The 16,897-nt window shown below is 30.2% G+C and overlaps 1 protein-coding gene across 1 annotated transcript; it reads left to right on the forward strand.

Moving 5' to 3' along the window:
• The first annotated feature begins 10,144 nt into the window (after positions 1–10,144).
• On the forward strand, positions 10,145–14,795 carry LOC127081853 (RNA-binding KH domain-containing protein RCF3). The gene is made up of 8 exons (XM_051022079.1): positions 10,145–11,075; positions 11,438–11,935; positions 12,138–12,386; positions 12,876–13,094; positions 13,561–13,640; positions 13,765–13,870; positions 14,251–14,377; positions 14,477–14,795. Exons 1-8 carry the CDS (start codon positions 10,410–10,412, stop codon positions 14,494–14,496), a joined length of 1,965 nt encoding a protein of 654 aa, XP_050878036.1. The 5' UTR covers positions 10,145–10,409; the 3' UTR covers positions 14,497–14,795.
• The last annotated feature ends 2,102 nt before the right edge of the window (positions 14,796–16,897 follow it).

The raw sequence follows: 16,897 nt of genomic DNA on the forward strand, positions 1-16,897 counted from the left end.
GATGATACATACTAAAATCTAAAAAGATTAGACTACTAACTTAGAAATATAAAAGGCCAAACAACATTAACCCAATAGACTATTATCTAATGCATTCATTAATAAGGAGCTTTAAGAACTTGTCAATCTTATAAAAGACACCGTCTTAAAATATATTTTCTAATATTTCAACACGCATTTCAAGTTAAACAAATGCCAACTAATATTATATATATATATATATATATATATATATATATATATATATATATATATATATATATATATATATATATATATATATATATATATATATATATATATATATATATATATATATATATATATATATATATATATATATATATATATATATATATATATATATATATATATATATATATATATATATATATATATATATATATATATATATATATATATATATATATATATATATATATATATATATATATATATATATATATATATATATATGAGAGAGAGAAGAAATTGAATAAGAGGCAACAATTAATCAAAAAATAAACAACAATCGTAAAGAAGAGCCATTAGAGAGGGGAACAACCAAAAAAGAAACAAAAATCATATCAAACGATCACAAATGAACTAAAATAAGAGAGAAACACAAGAGAGGAATGAAACCAACAAAAAAACCCAATATTATATATTAAAAATTATGAAATTCAAACAAAAAAGAAGAGTTGAATACGCAAATAACCAACCAAATCATTCATACAAAGGACCCATAATAGAATAACAAAATAGTAAAGAATTACAACAACAAAAGTTACTACATACAAGAACAACCCAGTCTTATCCCACTAAGTGAGATCGACTACATGGATCAATTTTTGTCATAATGTTCTATCCATAACTACTATGCTTCTATCCAAATTGTTAGTCTCAAGATATTTCTTAATGACTTTTCTTATAATCTTTCTAGGTCGTCTTCTTCCTCTAGTCATTTGACTTCTCTCCACCTGATTTACTCTAATTATTACAAAATCTCTACAAGTCTTCTCTCCACATGCCCAAATTCCCCGAGTCTATATTCCACCATCTTCTCTCCTATAGGTGTTATCCTAACACTTTCTCTAATATATTCATTTCTAATCCTATCCTTTCTAGTCTTGCCACACATCCAATACAACATCTTCATTTATGTTACACTCATTTTATTCTTGTGTTGATTCTTAAACATCCAACATTATATCTCGTACAACATCACATATCTTACTTTAGTCCGATAAAACTTTCTCTTCAACTTGAGTGATACCTTTGTGTCACATAAATTCATGAAGCCTTCCTCCATTTCAGCTATCCAGCTTGAATTCAATGATTTACACCCCTTCTATTTCTCCATCATTTTATATTACATACTCAAGATATTTAAACTGCGTGACTTGAGAGATGATATGGTCTCCAACTTTCACCTCTAGATTTGAAACGCTTATTCTTTTATTGAAGTTGCATTCAAAATACTTCGTCTTACTTCTACTTAGACAAAAATAATGTGTTTCTAAATCTCGTCTCCAAATCTCCAATCTCTTATTTAAATCCACATTCGACTCTTCGAGTATGACTATATCATCTGTAAAAAGTATATATAATACCGTAAAATAAAAAATTCACAATAACTCAAAATCCACAAACTGAAAAAGAATTACATAAAAAAAACTATGCTTACAGTTTAAGGAGGATTAACATAAATTATAAATATTATATTAACAATAAAAAATATGAAAAAAATAGAGAAAGAAGAAAGAGACCAAACTTTCAATTAGAATATATAATAGTTATGAAAATAAGAGTTACATTGAAAAACAATAATAAAACATTAAAGTACTATACTACTAAATTATAAGTATAAATATCATATATAATATTTCAGTCCCTTTAAGACAAGTCAGTTGATAACGGTGCAGAAATATCAGAAATATTCTTATTAATTATTTGTGTATTTGAATTAGTATTAATGAAAAGTGAGAAAATAATAAATTAAGAGTATTAATTAGAGAGTATAATGAGAAATAAAAATAAAAAATATATTATTAAGGCAAAATAATAAATATTTTAAAATAAATACTTTTTTTAAATACAATAATTATTTGAAGACACAGGGAGTACTAACCATCAATGATCATATGTCAAACAAATAAAGCTCGACAATTGTTACCAATATTGGCATTATAAAATACACAAGAGATGCAACCGATATTTTTCTTCTAGATATTGATGCGACTTGGGAAACAATCTTAATAAATCCTAAAAGCAAGATTTCTTACCTTAGGTGGAAGTTTGAACTTCCAAATAAAATCTCATTTTCTAATAAACATGAAAGACATCATAATTAGCAACATTGATCACATATTAATAATAATAATATCTAATCTTTACTAGGTATATATGCATGCTCAAATACAATTTTATTTATGTATAGAATGTATTAATGGAACTCCAAGTATTTTTTATCTCTCGAGAGATAAATTAAGTTGATTAAGAGTTATATATCTTTTTGAGGAGGCAGATATTTCAAACCTTTAAATTATAAAAAAAATCCTTTTAAATACTTCTCAAACAATAATGTTGATAATTTTTTGGCAAAAGATCAATTCATAATTAAATTTGATAACCATTACCAATATTTCATCAAAGTTTATTTGTGATAAAAAATCAAAAAACAAAAATATTAAGCATGTGTTTGGTTTTGTGGTGAAGATAATTAAATAAATTGATTATGCGTGTATTTGATTTTGCGTTGAAAAAAATTAATTTAGAGTGAATTGATTCTATAAAATTGAGATGGTTAAAAGTGACTTAAAGATAAAGTGATATATGTTTGGATAAATTCTAATAAAATTGAGTTGAACTCTAAATTTTAGTCTAAAAATCACGATAGAACTCTAAAACTATAAATCATATCTTCAACTATAATCAATTTTGAAAAGCATAATCAATTATACCCGAGAGTAACAAAACATGTCAAAATTAATTCTACACATCCAAATTCAATTCTAAGTGTTACAGTCGTGAAACCAAACATATACTCTGTAAAATTGATTAAGACGTATGGATAAATTTCTCTTAAAAAAGTGTATTGAATAATAAATTTCAATGTAAAAATAATGTTTAAATTCATAAACTACAAATTCTAGCTTCAATTAGAATTAAGTCTAAAAAACATAATGAATTCTACTTGAGAGCACTCAAACATGTCAAAATCAACTCTACACGTTCATATTCAATTATGAATGCTCTAAAAGTGAAATCAAACATACATTAATTCGAATGTAGGAGGATTTATATCCATAAGCCACCTTTGAAAAATTCAATATAATACCTTGTTTTAATTTTAAAAGTATCTCATATTGTAATACATAAAAACAACTTTGTGGCTTGTATGTTTGGTTTTGCGGTAAAAAATTTGATTATGATTAAAAGTGAGTTGAAGATAAAGTGATTTATGTTTAATTTTTTTTTCACAAAAATGATTTGATATTAAATTTTGGTGTACAGATCACATTTAAATTCAAAAGATACAAATCTTAACTTCGAGTAAAATTAATTATTGAAAACCGAATCAATTATACTTGAGGCAACCAATCATATAAAAATCAATTTTACACATAAATCGATTCACACTCAAAAGCAATCTTACACATATTTGGTTTCACTTCAAACTCACTAGACAATTTTTTTGTTGAGATAACCAACAATTTTAATTAAAATACCTTAATAACCATATTTTCCCATTACTAACAAAAATACCAATGTTTCAAACAAAAAAATCGCAGCTAAGAGGAGGCATCATTGATAATTATGCATGCATTAAAAAGCATAGAGGCACCACAGTCCATGACACATGCACTATCAATGTGCCAATAGACATGACGCATGCACTATAGACCATAGAGGAGGTGCCACATCCCATGGCACTGATGTGTATTGACATTTTTTTTAATAAATAGACATCTTTATTCTCCATCATTTTCCACACATCTTCTCATTTCATTCTTAAGTTTTTTTTCAAAATTTCTAACATGATTATTAAAAGAGATGCTCATGTTTGTTATTCGATTCTCAAGCCTCCGATGAAGATCCAACTTTGGAACACTCAGACTTTCGAGCATCTTGAGAGGAGATTGATCCGTTGGTTAGACAGAGAGATTCAAGACGAGGAAAAATAGAAGAATTGATAGGCTTGTTTCGGTGTTTAACAATGCGAATGAGAATAGCGAACCACATCGTTTTTGAGAGTCAGTTAAAATTGACAACAATGTTCGTGTTATGATGTATGGATCAAATTATATTGTTTTTTATAGTTGTAATCTCCGAGATATGTTGCAGTGTTAAGTCTTTTTATTTGTTGTTCGTGTTGTATTAGACATTTTTGTGTTCATTTTATTGTAACTGAAAGTTGTATTCAATTTGAAATTTCATGGTTACAAAAAATAAATTACATATTGAGAATGAATACAATAATTATGTTATGGAGCTTGTTCCCATATTGGGACAATGTGTATGTGTGTGTCCGGGTTGACAAAATATACAACATAATCTTACCATTGTGTAAGCCGAACCCATTTCGGTTTAAATACACATGTTGTTATGACGTCCCTTTTTCTTTCTTCACATATTTTCATTGTGACAAACTATATCCCTTTGATATGTAGGAAAATATTCCTCATTTTCTACCATCGGGAAGCTATTGTTGTACACATTAAATACATTTATTACATTGTAAAAGGCAAATAGATGCTTGGAAGGGTCCTGACGAACATTTGAACATGCCATATTGACATGGGAGCAAGGCATATGGAAGACTTGAAACTTTCCGCAGTTTCACCAACCTCTATCTAGTTCGACCCGATGGTATCCCCTCGGCCTCCTCTTATTTTGGTCCATTGTCTCTTGTACATTGAACCAAACTTTACGATGATCAAAGATTGTAACCACATGTGTGTTAGCTTTGACAGTTTCCTCCTTCAAAATGATCATACAACTTTCACTAAATAACTGACTTGATTCTAACACTGAACTCCACTTTGAACCTCTTGTCGTGAACAATGACCCTAACCTAAAATAGGTTGCTCTCACCAACACGATTATGAGTAGGTTTCAAATGCCTTTGAAGACAAAGTTGATTGATTCAACAAGATTTATTGTCATATGGCCCCATCGTTGACCATTGTCAAATGCCCTAGTCCACTTCTCCACTAGAATATTATCGACCTACCTTAACGCGTACACATTTGACAATTTGATCTCTTCACGGTAGTGTTGGAACGATGAGTTAACGCATACTCTGCGTTCATAAATTTTTTCCTGAAGCGTCTTGTCTCTGATCTCCCGCATGAAGTTTTGTGCAATATGTTTAATGCAATATACATGTGTAGAAGAAGGATCTTGCTAACCGTTATCAGGGTTATTGTATGAACTCTCAATAAATGGATGCATGTCCTTAGTGGAAGCGACATCATGAACTGGTCATAAATGAGGTTGTCGTGCCATGCAAATCTAAACTAACTCGAAATTATATGAATTGATATAGATCGATTACAACAACTCAGTTTGTGTCTGAGCTGATGTATTTGATCGATCCAAAACAACCAGCGAGCTTCTTATCAAATGCTCAACATGATTACCAACACACCTACACCCAACAACTAATCCAACAAAATTGTCAACACAACTGCACCCAACAATTAACTAAACATGATTACCAACACACCTACACCTAACAACCAACCCAACAACATTATCAAACCACATACACCCAACAACCAACTCAACAACATTACCAAACCACATACACCCAATAACCAACCTAACAATATTACCAAACTCGTGACCAATTCAAGCCACACACCCAAACACAAAACCAAGAACATGACCAATACCACCAATAAACATATGCCGCTACCACCACATCTTACCATAACACCGATATGACACTGATACCATCACATCCTACCATAGCACCCAACCAACATACACTCAAACATCACACCACCAAAGCACTTAAACATCACACCGCCAAAATACCAGACCAAAAATGTCTATCAAACACCACAACACTCATTACTTCGTTTCCAAAATGAATCAATGTCCCAATTCAATCGACCAGCCCGCCCACCCGTAACCCAACCAATACGACCCAACTACGATGACATGAACATCGAACTCGATTATGGAAGCGCGTCCCAATGTAATTGGCAATATATGCTAAATTTGCTTGATAACAATGATATCTGAGGGACCTCGCACCAAATACCTCAGGTGAATCCTGAAATGCACCAAACACCTAAGGGGAATGGTCAAAGGCCTTAACAACAAAGAAATGTGCTGGGTGTAGAATCTGTGACCATTATGATCAAGTGAGTCGTTAAAATAATCCTACAAATTTTTTTCGCTCATGTAATTCTATTTTAATTAATTACATTTTTTATGCATCACCATTTTTTTATTATTAATTAGCTATTAATGTAATTAAAAAATAAAAATAATAAATACACATGGGCGTTAAGGCTATGACGCCTCCTCTTTGGTCTATAGTGCATGCGTCAGTCATATAGACGCATTGATAGTGCATACGTTAGAGACTCTAGCATTTAAGTATATTTTTTAATGCGTGTGCTATTATCACTGACGTTTATTGTGTATTTTTTAGTACATGCGCCTCCTCTTTATTGCAATTTTTTTAAGAAACGTGGATATTTTGATTAATAATAAAGAAAAATAATTATTAAAATATTTTAATGAAAATATTGGTTATTTAAATCAAGGCTAAATTATAGTTTTGACCTCCCTATTATGCTCTACTCATGAATCAATCCTCCAATTTTGTTTTTAAACAGTTTTGATTATCTATCATCAATTTTAATAAAAAAATGCTGAGGTGTAAACTTTTTTTGTATATGGATGCTTTTTTTGATGATGTGGCATGAAACATGTTGATTTTCTATTGTCCAGGTCATTTTATATTTATAAATAAATTATTAATATTTTATTAAAAGTTTCTTTTAGAAATTCAAAGTTATATTTCATATGAAAATAATTAATTTTAAAAACTTATTTAATGGGCACAAGACCCATCTATGCAACCCACAATTCTTTAAGGGATTAATTACTATATATCGTCATTGTAAAAAGATTTACACGGTCGATTCATTACCATTAATCGGTTGTATTATTTTATGAATTTTTAAAATAAAAGTCAAATTTATTTCAATATTCAACGTCTCAGATTAACTGACGGTGTAAAATTCGTTTACACTGTCAATATATTTCAATTAAATCCATTCTTTAATATTCTTTGTTTATGAATGATATATACACACACTCAAATTAAATAATTTTCATACGAATATTAAAAAGCATTGGCTTCTTCTATTAACAACTCATTTGCCACTTTGTCTGAGAGTTTGTAAAAGTAGTAATGGATGGATTGAAATTATGATGCATCATCATAGCTGGAAGAAGTGCTGTTATTATAGCACAGGTAAAATACTTTCCCCGTTCCTACTTGTACTATGGTTTGTTATCTTTATAAACATTGTTGTCGTGCTTATTTTTTGACACTGCTACCAAGTAATGCAAGAAAATTAAATTCGGTGAATGGTGATGTATGAATAAGTTATCAAGTAAGGAAATTAAAGATCCTTCAACGTGATCCTATTGATCTTTTTTTCCTTCTCGAACTTATGCAGCTTAAAAAAAATTAATAATCCTTAAAAATTTTAATTTAATAATTTAACATAAATTTAAATTTAAATTATTATCTAAGTATATTCTAGAAATTAAACTTAGCTTTAGACATATATATATATTAAAATATTTTTGATAAATATATATGTAAAAATAATTGAGAATTTTTTTAAAAGATTAATTAAAATACACTGTCAGTATAACAAGATTTTACACCATCAGTTAATTATAGACGTTGGATATTAAAAGAAATTTGACTTTTATTTTTAAAATCTATAAAGTAATATAAACGGGTGATGATGATGAATCGATGGTATAAAACTTTTTACACGAACAGTGTATAGTAATTAATCTCTTTTTTAATTAAAATTATCAAACCAACTTGAATTGATAAGACTCACTTTTAATGTATACAAATATAAATTATTTTAGTGCAATTTATTTTTAATTAAAATAAATTTATTTAAAAATAATTTATGTAAAAAATTATTGTAATTTTAATCTCAATAACTATTTAGCCTATTCTAGAAATAAAGTATTTTTCTAAATACACATATTATATTATATGTTTTCAATTTATTTTTCTAAATAGTTTATTTTTAATTTAAATCTCAACAACTATCAAGTCTATTCTAGAAATAAAATATATTTCTAAATACACATATTATATTATATTTTTGTAATTTACTTTTCTAAAAAGTTTATTTTTAAATCTCAGTAACTATCTAGTCTATTCTAGAAATAAAATATTTTTCTAAATGCAAATATTATATTATATTTTTCTAATCATATATATACAAAATAAATTTAATCAAACTACTATCGATAAGAATAATTATGTTGTTAATTTTATTTAAACATAAATTAATTTAGTTTTAAATCACTTAAAATAAACTATAATCAAACATACATTTTGTTATATTTAGTGACTGTATCTTTTAAATTTTTTTTTGATACAACGTATAAATTTATGTTTGGCTCTACATTTGAAATCACTATTAAATTTGATTTTAACATATTTTATTATTTTTAACTAGTTTTGGTTTTGTCTCCCAAATTAATTATAACATAACATAAAACTAGTGTCTTTTTATTACTTTTAGTACAATTTCTAAATCTATGTTTGGTTCCAAGTTTGAATCATATAGTATTGAATTTTTTTTCCACATGTTTGATTGATTTAAAGTAGTTATGATTTTGTTTATAAATTAATTATAATTTTAAGCTAAAACTTACAGGTTTTAGTCAAAATATAATTTTAAATTAAAATTTACGAACATTATGTAACTATATTCAAATATAAATAAAACAATATTAAACTAATTATTATTCAAAATTAATTTTATAAAATTAAATACACAAAAATCAATTTTATTAAATATTATATGAGTTATCAAAATATAATTTTCATTTTTGAATTTTTTTTAAATAATCACTTTTTAAAAAAATAATACGAAAATAACAATAATTTTAAATTATTTATCAATATAATCACTTTTAAAAAAAAAAAACCAAAACGTCATTTGTTATGCATTGATAAATTTATCGTTAGGCGTTACTGCAATTGACAAATACATTTAAAATATAGAAACATGTGCCATTATAATTGACGCATATACACGTGGTTACTCTTTATTCTTTTAAATGTATGTGTTAATTGCAGTGAGACATACTCATACATTTTGCACGTATATGTCAATTACAGTGGCGCATGCTCTTACATTTTATATACTTTTATATGCATACGTCAATTGCAATGACATATACTTCTATATTTATCTACATGCGACAATTATAGTGACGCATATTCTTATATTTTACCTGAAAACTTTACCTGAATACGCCAAAAACAAGATTAATTTGATAAATAAATTGGAAACATAATTATTTTAGTATATAATTAAAAAAAAGTTGGTTATTTAAAAAAAAATACTTTTGTTTAAATTAAAAGAATAAAAAGTCAAAATATATTTATGTATATTCTTAGCTGGCAAACTCTGAACCTTGACTGTTTAGTTGAGTGGCAGTGACTAAAATAACATTTTAATTAAGGCTACAGTTACTGTACATCATACACCAGCACATAACACGCACCTCCGTTATTATTCTAAGACCCTTCCATATTTCTGAAATTACAAACCACCCCCCTCGTTTTCAGTTTTCTCTTACCTGTCACGCAACAATTCCCATTTTCCAATTTCCAAGACAAAGTTTCACATGGAAAAACGGCTAGAAATGAGTCAACTCAGTCTTCTATTACATGAATCGTTACAAATAAAAAGAGAAGCAAGAAGTACCTCTCAGTGATAAATAGTGAAAATTTGTAAACCGTTAGATTAAAATTATGATCGATATGATCAACGGTTAAAAGTAAATGAAGTTGATACGCTGCATCGTAGACAGAAAATGTTAAACTCAGAGAGAAATTAGTATAAAGTACAGTGCATTGGCTATTGTTGCTGCCTCAAGTCTTCGAAGAGATACTCAAATCTCATTTCTAGGGTTTGTACTTTGCCAAAGAAGATGAACTCTTCACTCACTTCATTGTGCTAATCGAGTTCAATAATTTCATATTCCATTACTTCATTGCAAGATTGGATTGGATTTGATTTGATTATTGACAAATTGTAGCCAAAACTCTGAAATTGAACTTTCGATTTCTACTCTGAAACTGTACGAATCGGAGAGTTTGGGATTTTTCGATGGAGAGGTCTAGATCCAAAAGGAATTACTACTATGACCATGAATATGATTCTGAAACCTTTGCGAGAACTAGACCACGCTATAACCACCACCACCACCATAGCAGCTCCTACCGCCACCGTGGTGCCGGGGACCGCGGCGGCGGACGGCATCATCTTAAGACCTATGACTCACCGTTAACGGTGACTACTAGTTACCGCATTCTTTGCCATGACATGAAGGCCGGCGGGGTGATTGGGAAGTCCGGTAGTATTATTAAGTCAATTAGGCAGCACACCGGCGCGTGGATCAACGTGCATGAACCGGTAGCTGGGGATGAGGAGCGGATTATCGAGATTTCTGACACGCGCCGGCGGGATCCGGATGGGAGGATGCCGTCATTTTCGCCGGCGCAGGAGGCGTTGCTGCTAATTCATGACAGGATTTTAGAGAGCGATCCGGGGTTTGTTGAGGAGGAGGATGAGTACGGTGGAGGAAGAGGCGGTGGCGGGAGCAAGCGAGTGTCTAGTAGGTTGATTGTTTCGAAAATGCATGTTGGGTGTTTGTTGGGAAAAGGAGGGAAGATAATTGAACAAATGAGGATTGAAACGAAGACACAAATTAGGATTCTACCTAGAGATCACAATCTACCTCGCTGTGTTGCACTGTCTGAAGAGATTGTTCAGGTGCCATAACAGTCTTAAATTACATGCATGATCCAAAAGCCTTCATTTTTCTATGGACAATGGAGTTTTCATGGACTAGTTATATATACTTAAATATTGCTGAATGCTGAACAAACTGAAGATATTAATGGCATTTTCACGTTTCACTCTTGTGTTTGCTTTTCACAAACGAATCAATTAACTCACTGAGCCATAACTGATTTTTGATAAACCATCAATGACATTTGAAGCTCCTTTATTAATTTGAGATAAAGAGCTTGAAATGAGGAACAAATGAAAAATATGGAGGCCATTCTAAAGATCTAATGTGATGATATATACCTTCTATTATGTTTAAACTGAAGACTATTAATTGTGTGCAGGTTTCAGGGGACATTCATAATGTTAAGACTGCTTTTCAAATCATATCTTCCCGGTTGAGGGAGAGTCAGCATCGTGATCGTAGTTTGGGTGGTGGTGGTGGTGGTGGTGGTCATTTCCATGGACGCGGATATTCGCCAGAGCGTTATTACGCCCCTGATGATGATTATGTTCCGTATGTGACTAGTGGTTCTCGGAGATCATCTGTGGAGAGGGCTAGTTTTGGATCTCGAGCAGCTAACACCAATTCCAGAAACAATAACCGGAGCTCGTTAGCTTATGTAATGGATAGGGGGATTTCTCCTGTGGCTGATGATGGACAACCCTTCTATGATGCCCTTGTTTTTCGTATACTTTGTCCAGTTGATAGAGTCGATCGCATTGTTGGGGAATCAGATGGAATTATGGGGCTTCTTCAGAATGAAGTTGGCGTAAATGTTAAGGTCGCTGATCCTGTTGGCGGCTCCGATGAACAGATAGTTATCATTACTTCAGATGAGGTACATTCATTCCCTTGTACTCTGCCTCTGTCTATGGTCTGGTGTGTATAACTAGTGCAAATTCTATAAGGTCTCTGATTCAGATTAGTAGTAGTGTTTTAGTTCTAGTTCAATCTTTCAAATGCAGATCAACATGTTTTTCGCATAGATGTAATATGTATCATATGCTCAAGGTTCTAACTCTTATTATTTTGTCATTAAGGGTCCCGATAATTCGATGTTCCCAGCTCAGGAAGCTTTGTTACATATACAAACCCGCATTGCTGATCTTGTTCTAGATAGGGATAATATAATTACCACCAGGCTTGTTGTCCCTAGAAGGGACATTGAATGCTTAGATGGAAACAATGCATCACTGTCCGAAATAGGGAGATTGACTGGCGCAAGTATTCAAATAATTCCTAGAGAAGAACTACCGCCCTGCGTTGCAAACACCGATGAATTGGTTCAGGTGTGTCATTTTATCTTCAACTTGCTGAAGTTTTCTATATTCTATTATTTCAGTTGGTAAATGTAGTCTGAACTAGTATTGAGAACTTGTGCACGGGGAGAAAATCGTTCAAAGGATATATAGTTACATTTTATAATTTTCTGTGCTTAGTCGCAATCTGTAACAAAAAATCACAGTATCAGATTTGGCACACATTGACGACATTTAACAGTAAATCACATATTTGTGGTCAGATATGAATGAGTTGAAACTAGATAATATATAAGGTGATGCGACAACAATGAATTTATTAATTGACAATAGATCCTATCCTTAAAAGCATCATACTGAGCTAACATGTATCAAATTGTCTTGTCACTAATTGTACGAACCAAAAAATGTATACACTGTATAGTTTTATTCGGCTTTCGTTATTAGGTGAGAGCAAAGACCTAATATTGAAATTATGCTTTTGTTCATTTCTCAAACGCTTCCCTAGTGCCTGTACAGATTGTGGGAGAGATAAAAGAAGCCCGAGAAGCTGTTCTTGATGTGACTTCAAGATTAAGAAGTTATGTCTATAGGGATTTCTTGCAAAGGGACACAGTTCCTCCATCTGCCCCCTTTCCTGGTGTGGATGCATCTTCTTCTCATAACATGGCCACAGTTGCTGAACCTGCCACTACCAATCAGAATGTGCAAAGTGTGGCAGTAGCCCTTGCGTCAAAGGTACTCTTTTGCAAGGTCTATCTTATCTTCACAATTACCCATCTATTATTTAATTGTCTGGCATTTATGAGATTCATGGGCTATTTTTAGTACATTTTTCTTGTCTAGCCTGAGTTTCCCCCTTATGAATGACGCACGATTTCAACAAGTCATAGAAAATGAGGCTTGGATGGTATTTGTATTGTATGTTCCCAATTTTTTGTCTGTGCTGTTGAGTTAATAAGAGTGATAAAAAATGTGTCTAGCAGGTGATAGATTAAGCTATCATGTGAACTTATTATATACTATAATATTATCCGAAAGAATAAGCTCTTTTTATATTTAAGTTTGCAATTTACCATCTCAGATGTGTTTCACAGTTTTGGGGAGCCAAATCTTATAAATGAAACAGCTTGGGCCACTTTGTAGATATTTGTTTTTCATTTCAAGGCAAAAAAACTAAATTTTCTTCCTTTCTTTTTGAAAGGAAACTGGTGGATCTAGCACTGAGTCGGGAAAGCAGAAAGAAAGTGATCGCCGTGATGATTTGCCTAGTGGTTTAAATAGGTAACTTCCTCCTACCTTATTTCATGATAGACTGTTTGATATTTATTTAGTCATGAGTGACTTGCCAATGTTTTATGCTCTTCCCCATCACTAATGGTTTTCCCCGACCTTTTTGTTTGGTCAGGGCCGTGTCTCTTGTCACGAGGAGTATACTTGAAGTTGTCATACCAGAGTATGCAGTTCCAAAGCTTTTGGCAAAATCCAAAAGCAAGCTTGCCCAGATAAGTGAGGTGTGTGCCATCAGATCTTTTTTATCCAGACTCTAATATTTGAATTGGAAAGTATTTAAACAAATATTCTTAAACAAGTGGCAATGACTTTAAAATATCATGCTTATATATTTCTACCTTCCCTATCACATGACATTAAAACAAGAATAACGTGACTTCTTTTTTCATTGACTAATAAAATGTTCATTATATTTCTGTGCTACCCTATAGTGTCCATATCATTCTTGTATATCATTTCTTGTTTTCATTTCAAGAACAAAAAGCATATTCCCTAGTAATTTAATAAGTTGTCTCGGATCTAGACTCTGTAAATCATGTCATTATATTAGTATTTTAAATTTAATAGAAAGCTGTTTTAACTTATGTTTTAACTGAAACAGTTATCGGGAGCCAGTGTAACGCTTATAGAGGATAGACCAGATGAGAAAGAGAAGATTATTCAGTTAGCCGGTACTCCAGAGCAGGCAGAGAGAGCGCAAAGCTTACTCCAAGGATTTATTTTGAGCAGTAAGTGATCTCTTGATACTTCTTAGACATTTCTATGCATTTCGGTTCTTAAGCAGCCAGTTCTTCTTGTGAATTGACATGGCATTATTTTTCTTGCAGCCCAAGAAGATGGTCCTTAAGCGATGGTTGTACCAAAAGCCGGTTAGTCTAATGAATTGTTTCATTAATTTTGTTGCATGGGCCATTTTGTTCCATGTACTGATCGGTTTTCCAAGTCTACAATTGGTGACTCCTAGAATTGGGTTTTTTACTTTATTGAGAGAAGCATTCTACTGTAAATGTTACAAATAGAGTTTCTCTCTTAATTTTTTTAATATTTTCAGCAAGTACTTGGGAGCACTTGCTGCTTACATTGGAGTGTTTTCCTGATCTATTAATTTATTGATCAGGCCATCAAAAGTTTTCTTTGAACGGTTTATATGCTTTTCCTCTTAAGTTTCGATAACATGGTTTCTAAATAATCGCGATTACTCGGCTGCAGCAACGGTTGTGTGGTCCGTTGCAATGGCTATCGAATCACCTTATTTAACTATACCTTTTTTTAATCACAAATCTGAATGAAAATGTAAATTGGAATTCATTTCTTTTTCTTATTTCAATTGTATTTTCACTACAAATCACTAAGCAGAAGTTTGGACAGAAGTTAGACATGTGAAGTTGGTACCTAGGACTAGGTGATTTCAGATGGTGAATTTTAAAAACAAAAATTAGATGCAAAAATAGCTCTATTTTATATTTTGATTAATAAAAGTTTTGATGGGTTGGGTTTTTGGGTTTTGTTAGTGTTAGAAAAAGCCACAAGCCTTAGTTTGTGTTTTTTTTTTTTTTTTGTTTGAAAAACCAAGGCTTAGATAATGTTGATAGAGTTACCTGTCTACTACCAATTATTAAGTTTTTTACATAGGTAGTGAGATTTTGACACATTTGTTTTTAAAGTTTTATTTGTGAGTTTGGAGGGAAATGAAGAAGATTTTGAATAAAAGGAAAGTGAAAAAAGAAATGAGAAAAAATGCTGTCTTTTAATTTTAATAGAGAAATTTATTTTTCTTTGTAACACAAATTCTTCTTAAAATAGGGGTAAATTTTTTTTAGAATTAAAAAAATATTAATGATTAATGTTTATATATTATTTTTTACAAACCAAGGCTATAGTCATATTTTTAGAATTAAAAATATATTAATCATTAATATTTATATATTATTTTTTTACAAATCAAGACTATAGTCATATTTTTAGAATTAAAAATATATTAATGGTTAATGTTTATATATATATTTTTTTTACAAACCAAGACCATAGTCATATTTTTAGAATTAAAAATATATTAATGGTTAATGTTTATATATATATTTTACAAAAATATTTTTTAGTAATGTGGACATTTTAAGAATATGTTTGACGCAATGATTGGATTGATGAAATTTAAGAATATGTTTGAGGCAATGATTGATGAAATGAAATGAGATATATTTATGTTATGTTGTTTAGATTTTCTTTTGATGAGCATTATGTTTTTTAGATTGATAAAAAGATGATGGGAATAAAAGAGAACATGATTCTATGTTGTTTAGATTTTCTCCTCTGTTTTGTTTGTTTGTTTTAAAGTATTCAAACGTAATTTAAGAAATTTGAGTTGAATCTTTATCAACCAAACAATTTCCTTTTACTTTGAAAATAACTCTTTAAAGATTTTTATATAGATTTTTTGCCAAGACATTATAGAATATTAAAATTATAGTTTGAATTTTGGTTTGCATTTTAGAAGGTTAGTCTTTTTCATTAGCCCTCACCTCTAGTGGGGTGGGGCAAAGTGAAATGTGTTTAAAAATTAGGGAAAATTAACTACTCGTTCTTCTAAAAATATATATTCAGAGAGATAATTAAGTGAAGGATAATGAAAGTTATTTTTACTTAAGTATTTTTGACATGACCTAATTTTATTTTTTTTCTAAATATAAAGTGAAATATATTATTTTTCTCCAAGCATATTTGGAGATTGTGTTTGATAAAATAAAGAAGGCTAATTTAGTTTTAAGCATGTGCAATTGAAGGGGATGTTAAAGTGGGCAATGGGTTGATTGGGATGTATGTGAAATGTGGTAGCATGAAGGATGCACAAAGAGTGTTTGATAAAATGGCTGAGAGAAATTTCAGTTCTTAGAATGTGATGATAGCTTAGGAAACGATGGTTTGTTGGTTTTAAGAGGATGAAACAACAATTTGAAAATTTATAGTCATTTTAAACTCTTTATATTTATAAGATATAAATCCTTTGAAATACAAATCTTAAACAATGTATTTTACTTGTATTTTCAAAACTATATTTATTTTAATCAATTCTTTAAACAATGTATTTTAATACATCTTAATTTACAAAAGCTTATATGTTGACAGAAAATTATATATACACACATTTTTTTCTTTTATTTTTGCATTCAAGTTATTTTTAACAAAAAACAATAACTAATTTCAAATTAGTCTTTGGTGGTGATGATATCATTCAAGTCATATGGATGTTT

This window comes from Lathyrus oleraceus, chromosome 5, assembly GCF_024323335.1.
Source record: "Lathyrus oleraceus cultivar Zhongwan6 chromosome 5, CAAS_Psat_ZW6_1.0, whole genome shotgun sequence".
NCBI lineage: Eukaryota > Viridiplantae > Streptophyta > Magnoliopsida > Fabales > Fabaceae > Lathyrus > Lathyrus oleraceus.

Bases quoted from the DNA above. Each gene is read 5' to 3' on its own strand.
- LOC127081853 (XM_051022079.1), top strand. From the start codon at position 10,410: ATGGAGAGGTCTAGATCCAAAAGGAATTACTACTATGACCATGAATAT. The intron at 11,936-12,137 runs GTACATTCATTC...TTTGTCATTAAG, and splicing joins TTATCATTACTTCAGATGAG to GGTCCCGATAATTCGATGTT. The intron at 14,378-14,476 runs GTAAGTGATCTC...TTTTTCTTGCAG, and splicing joins CCAAGGATTTATTTTGAGCA to CCCAAGAAGATGGTCCTTAA.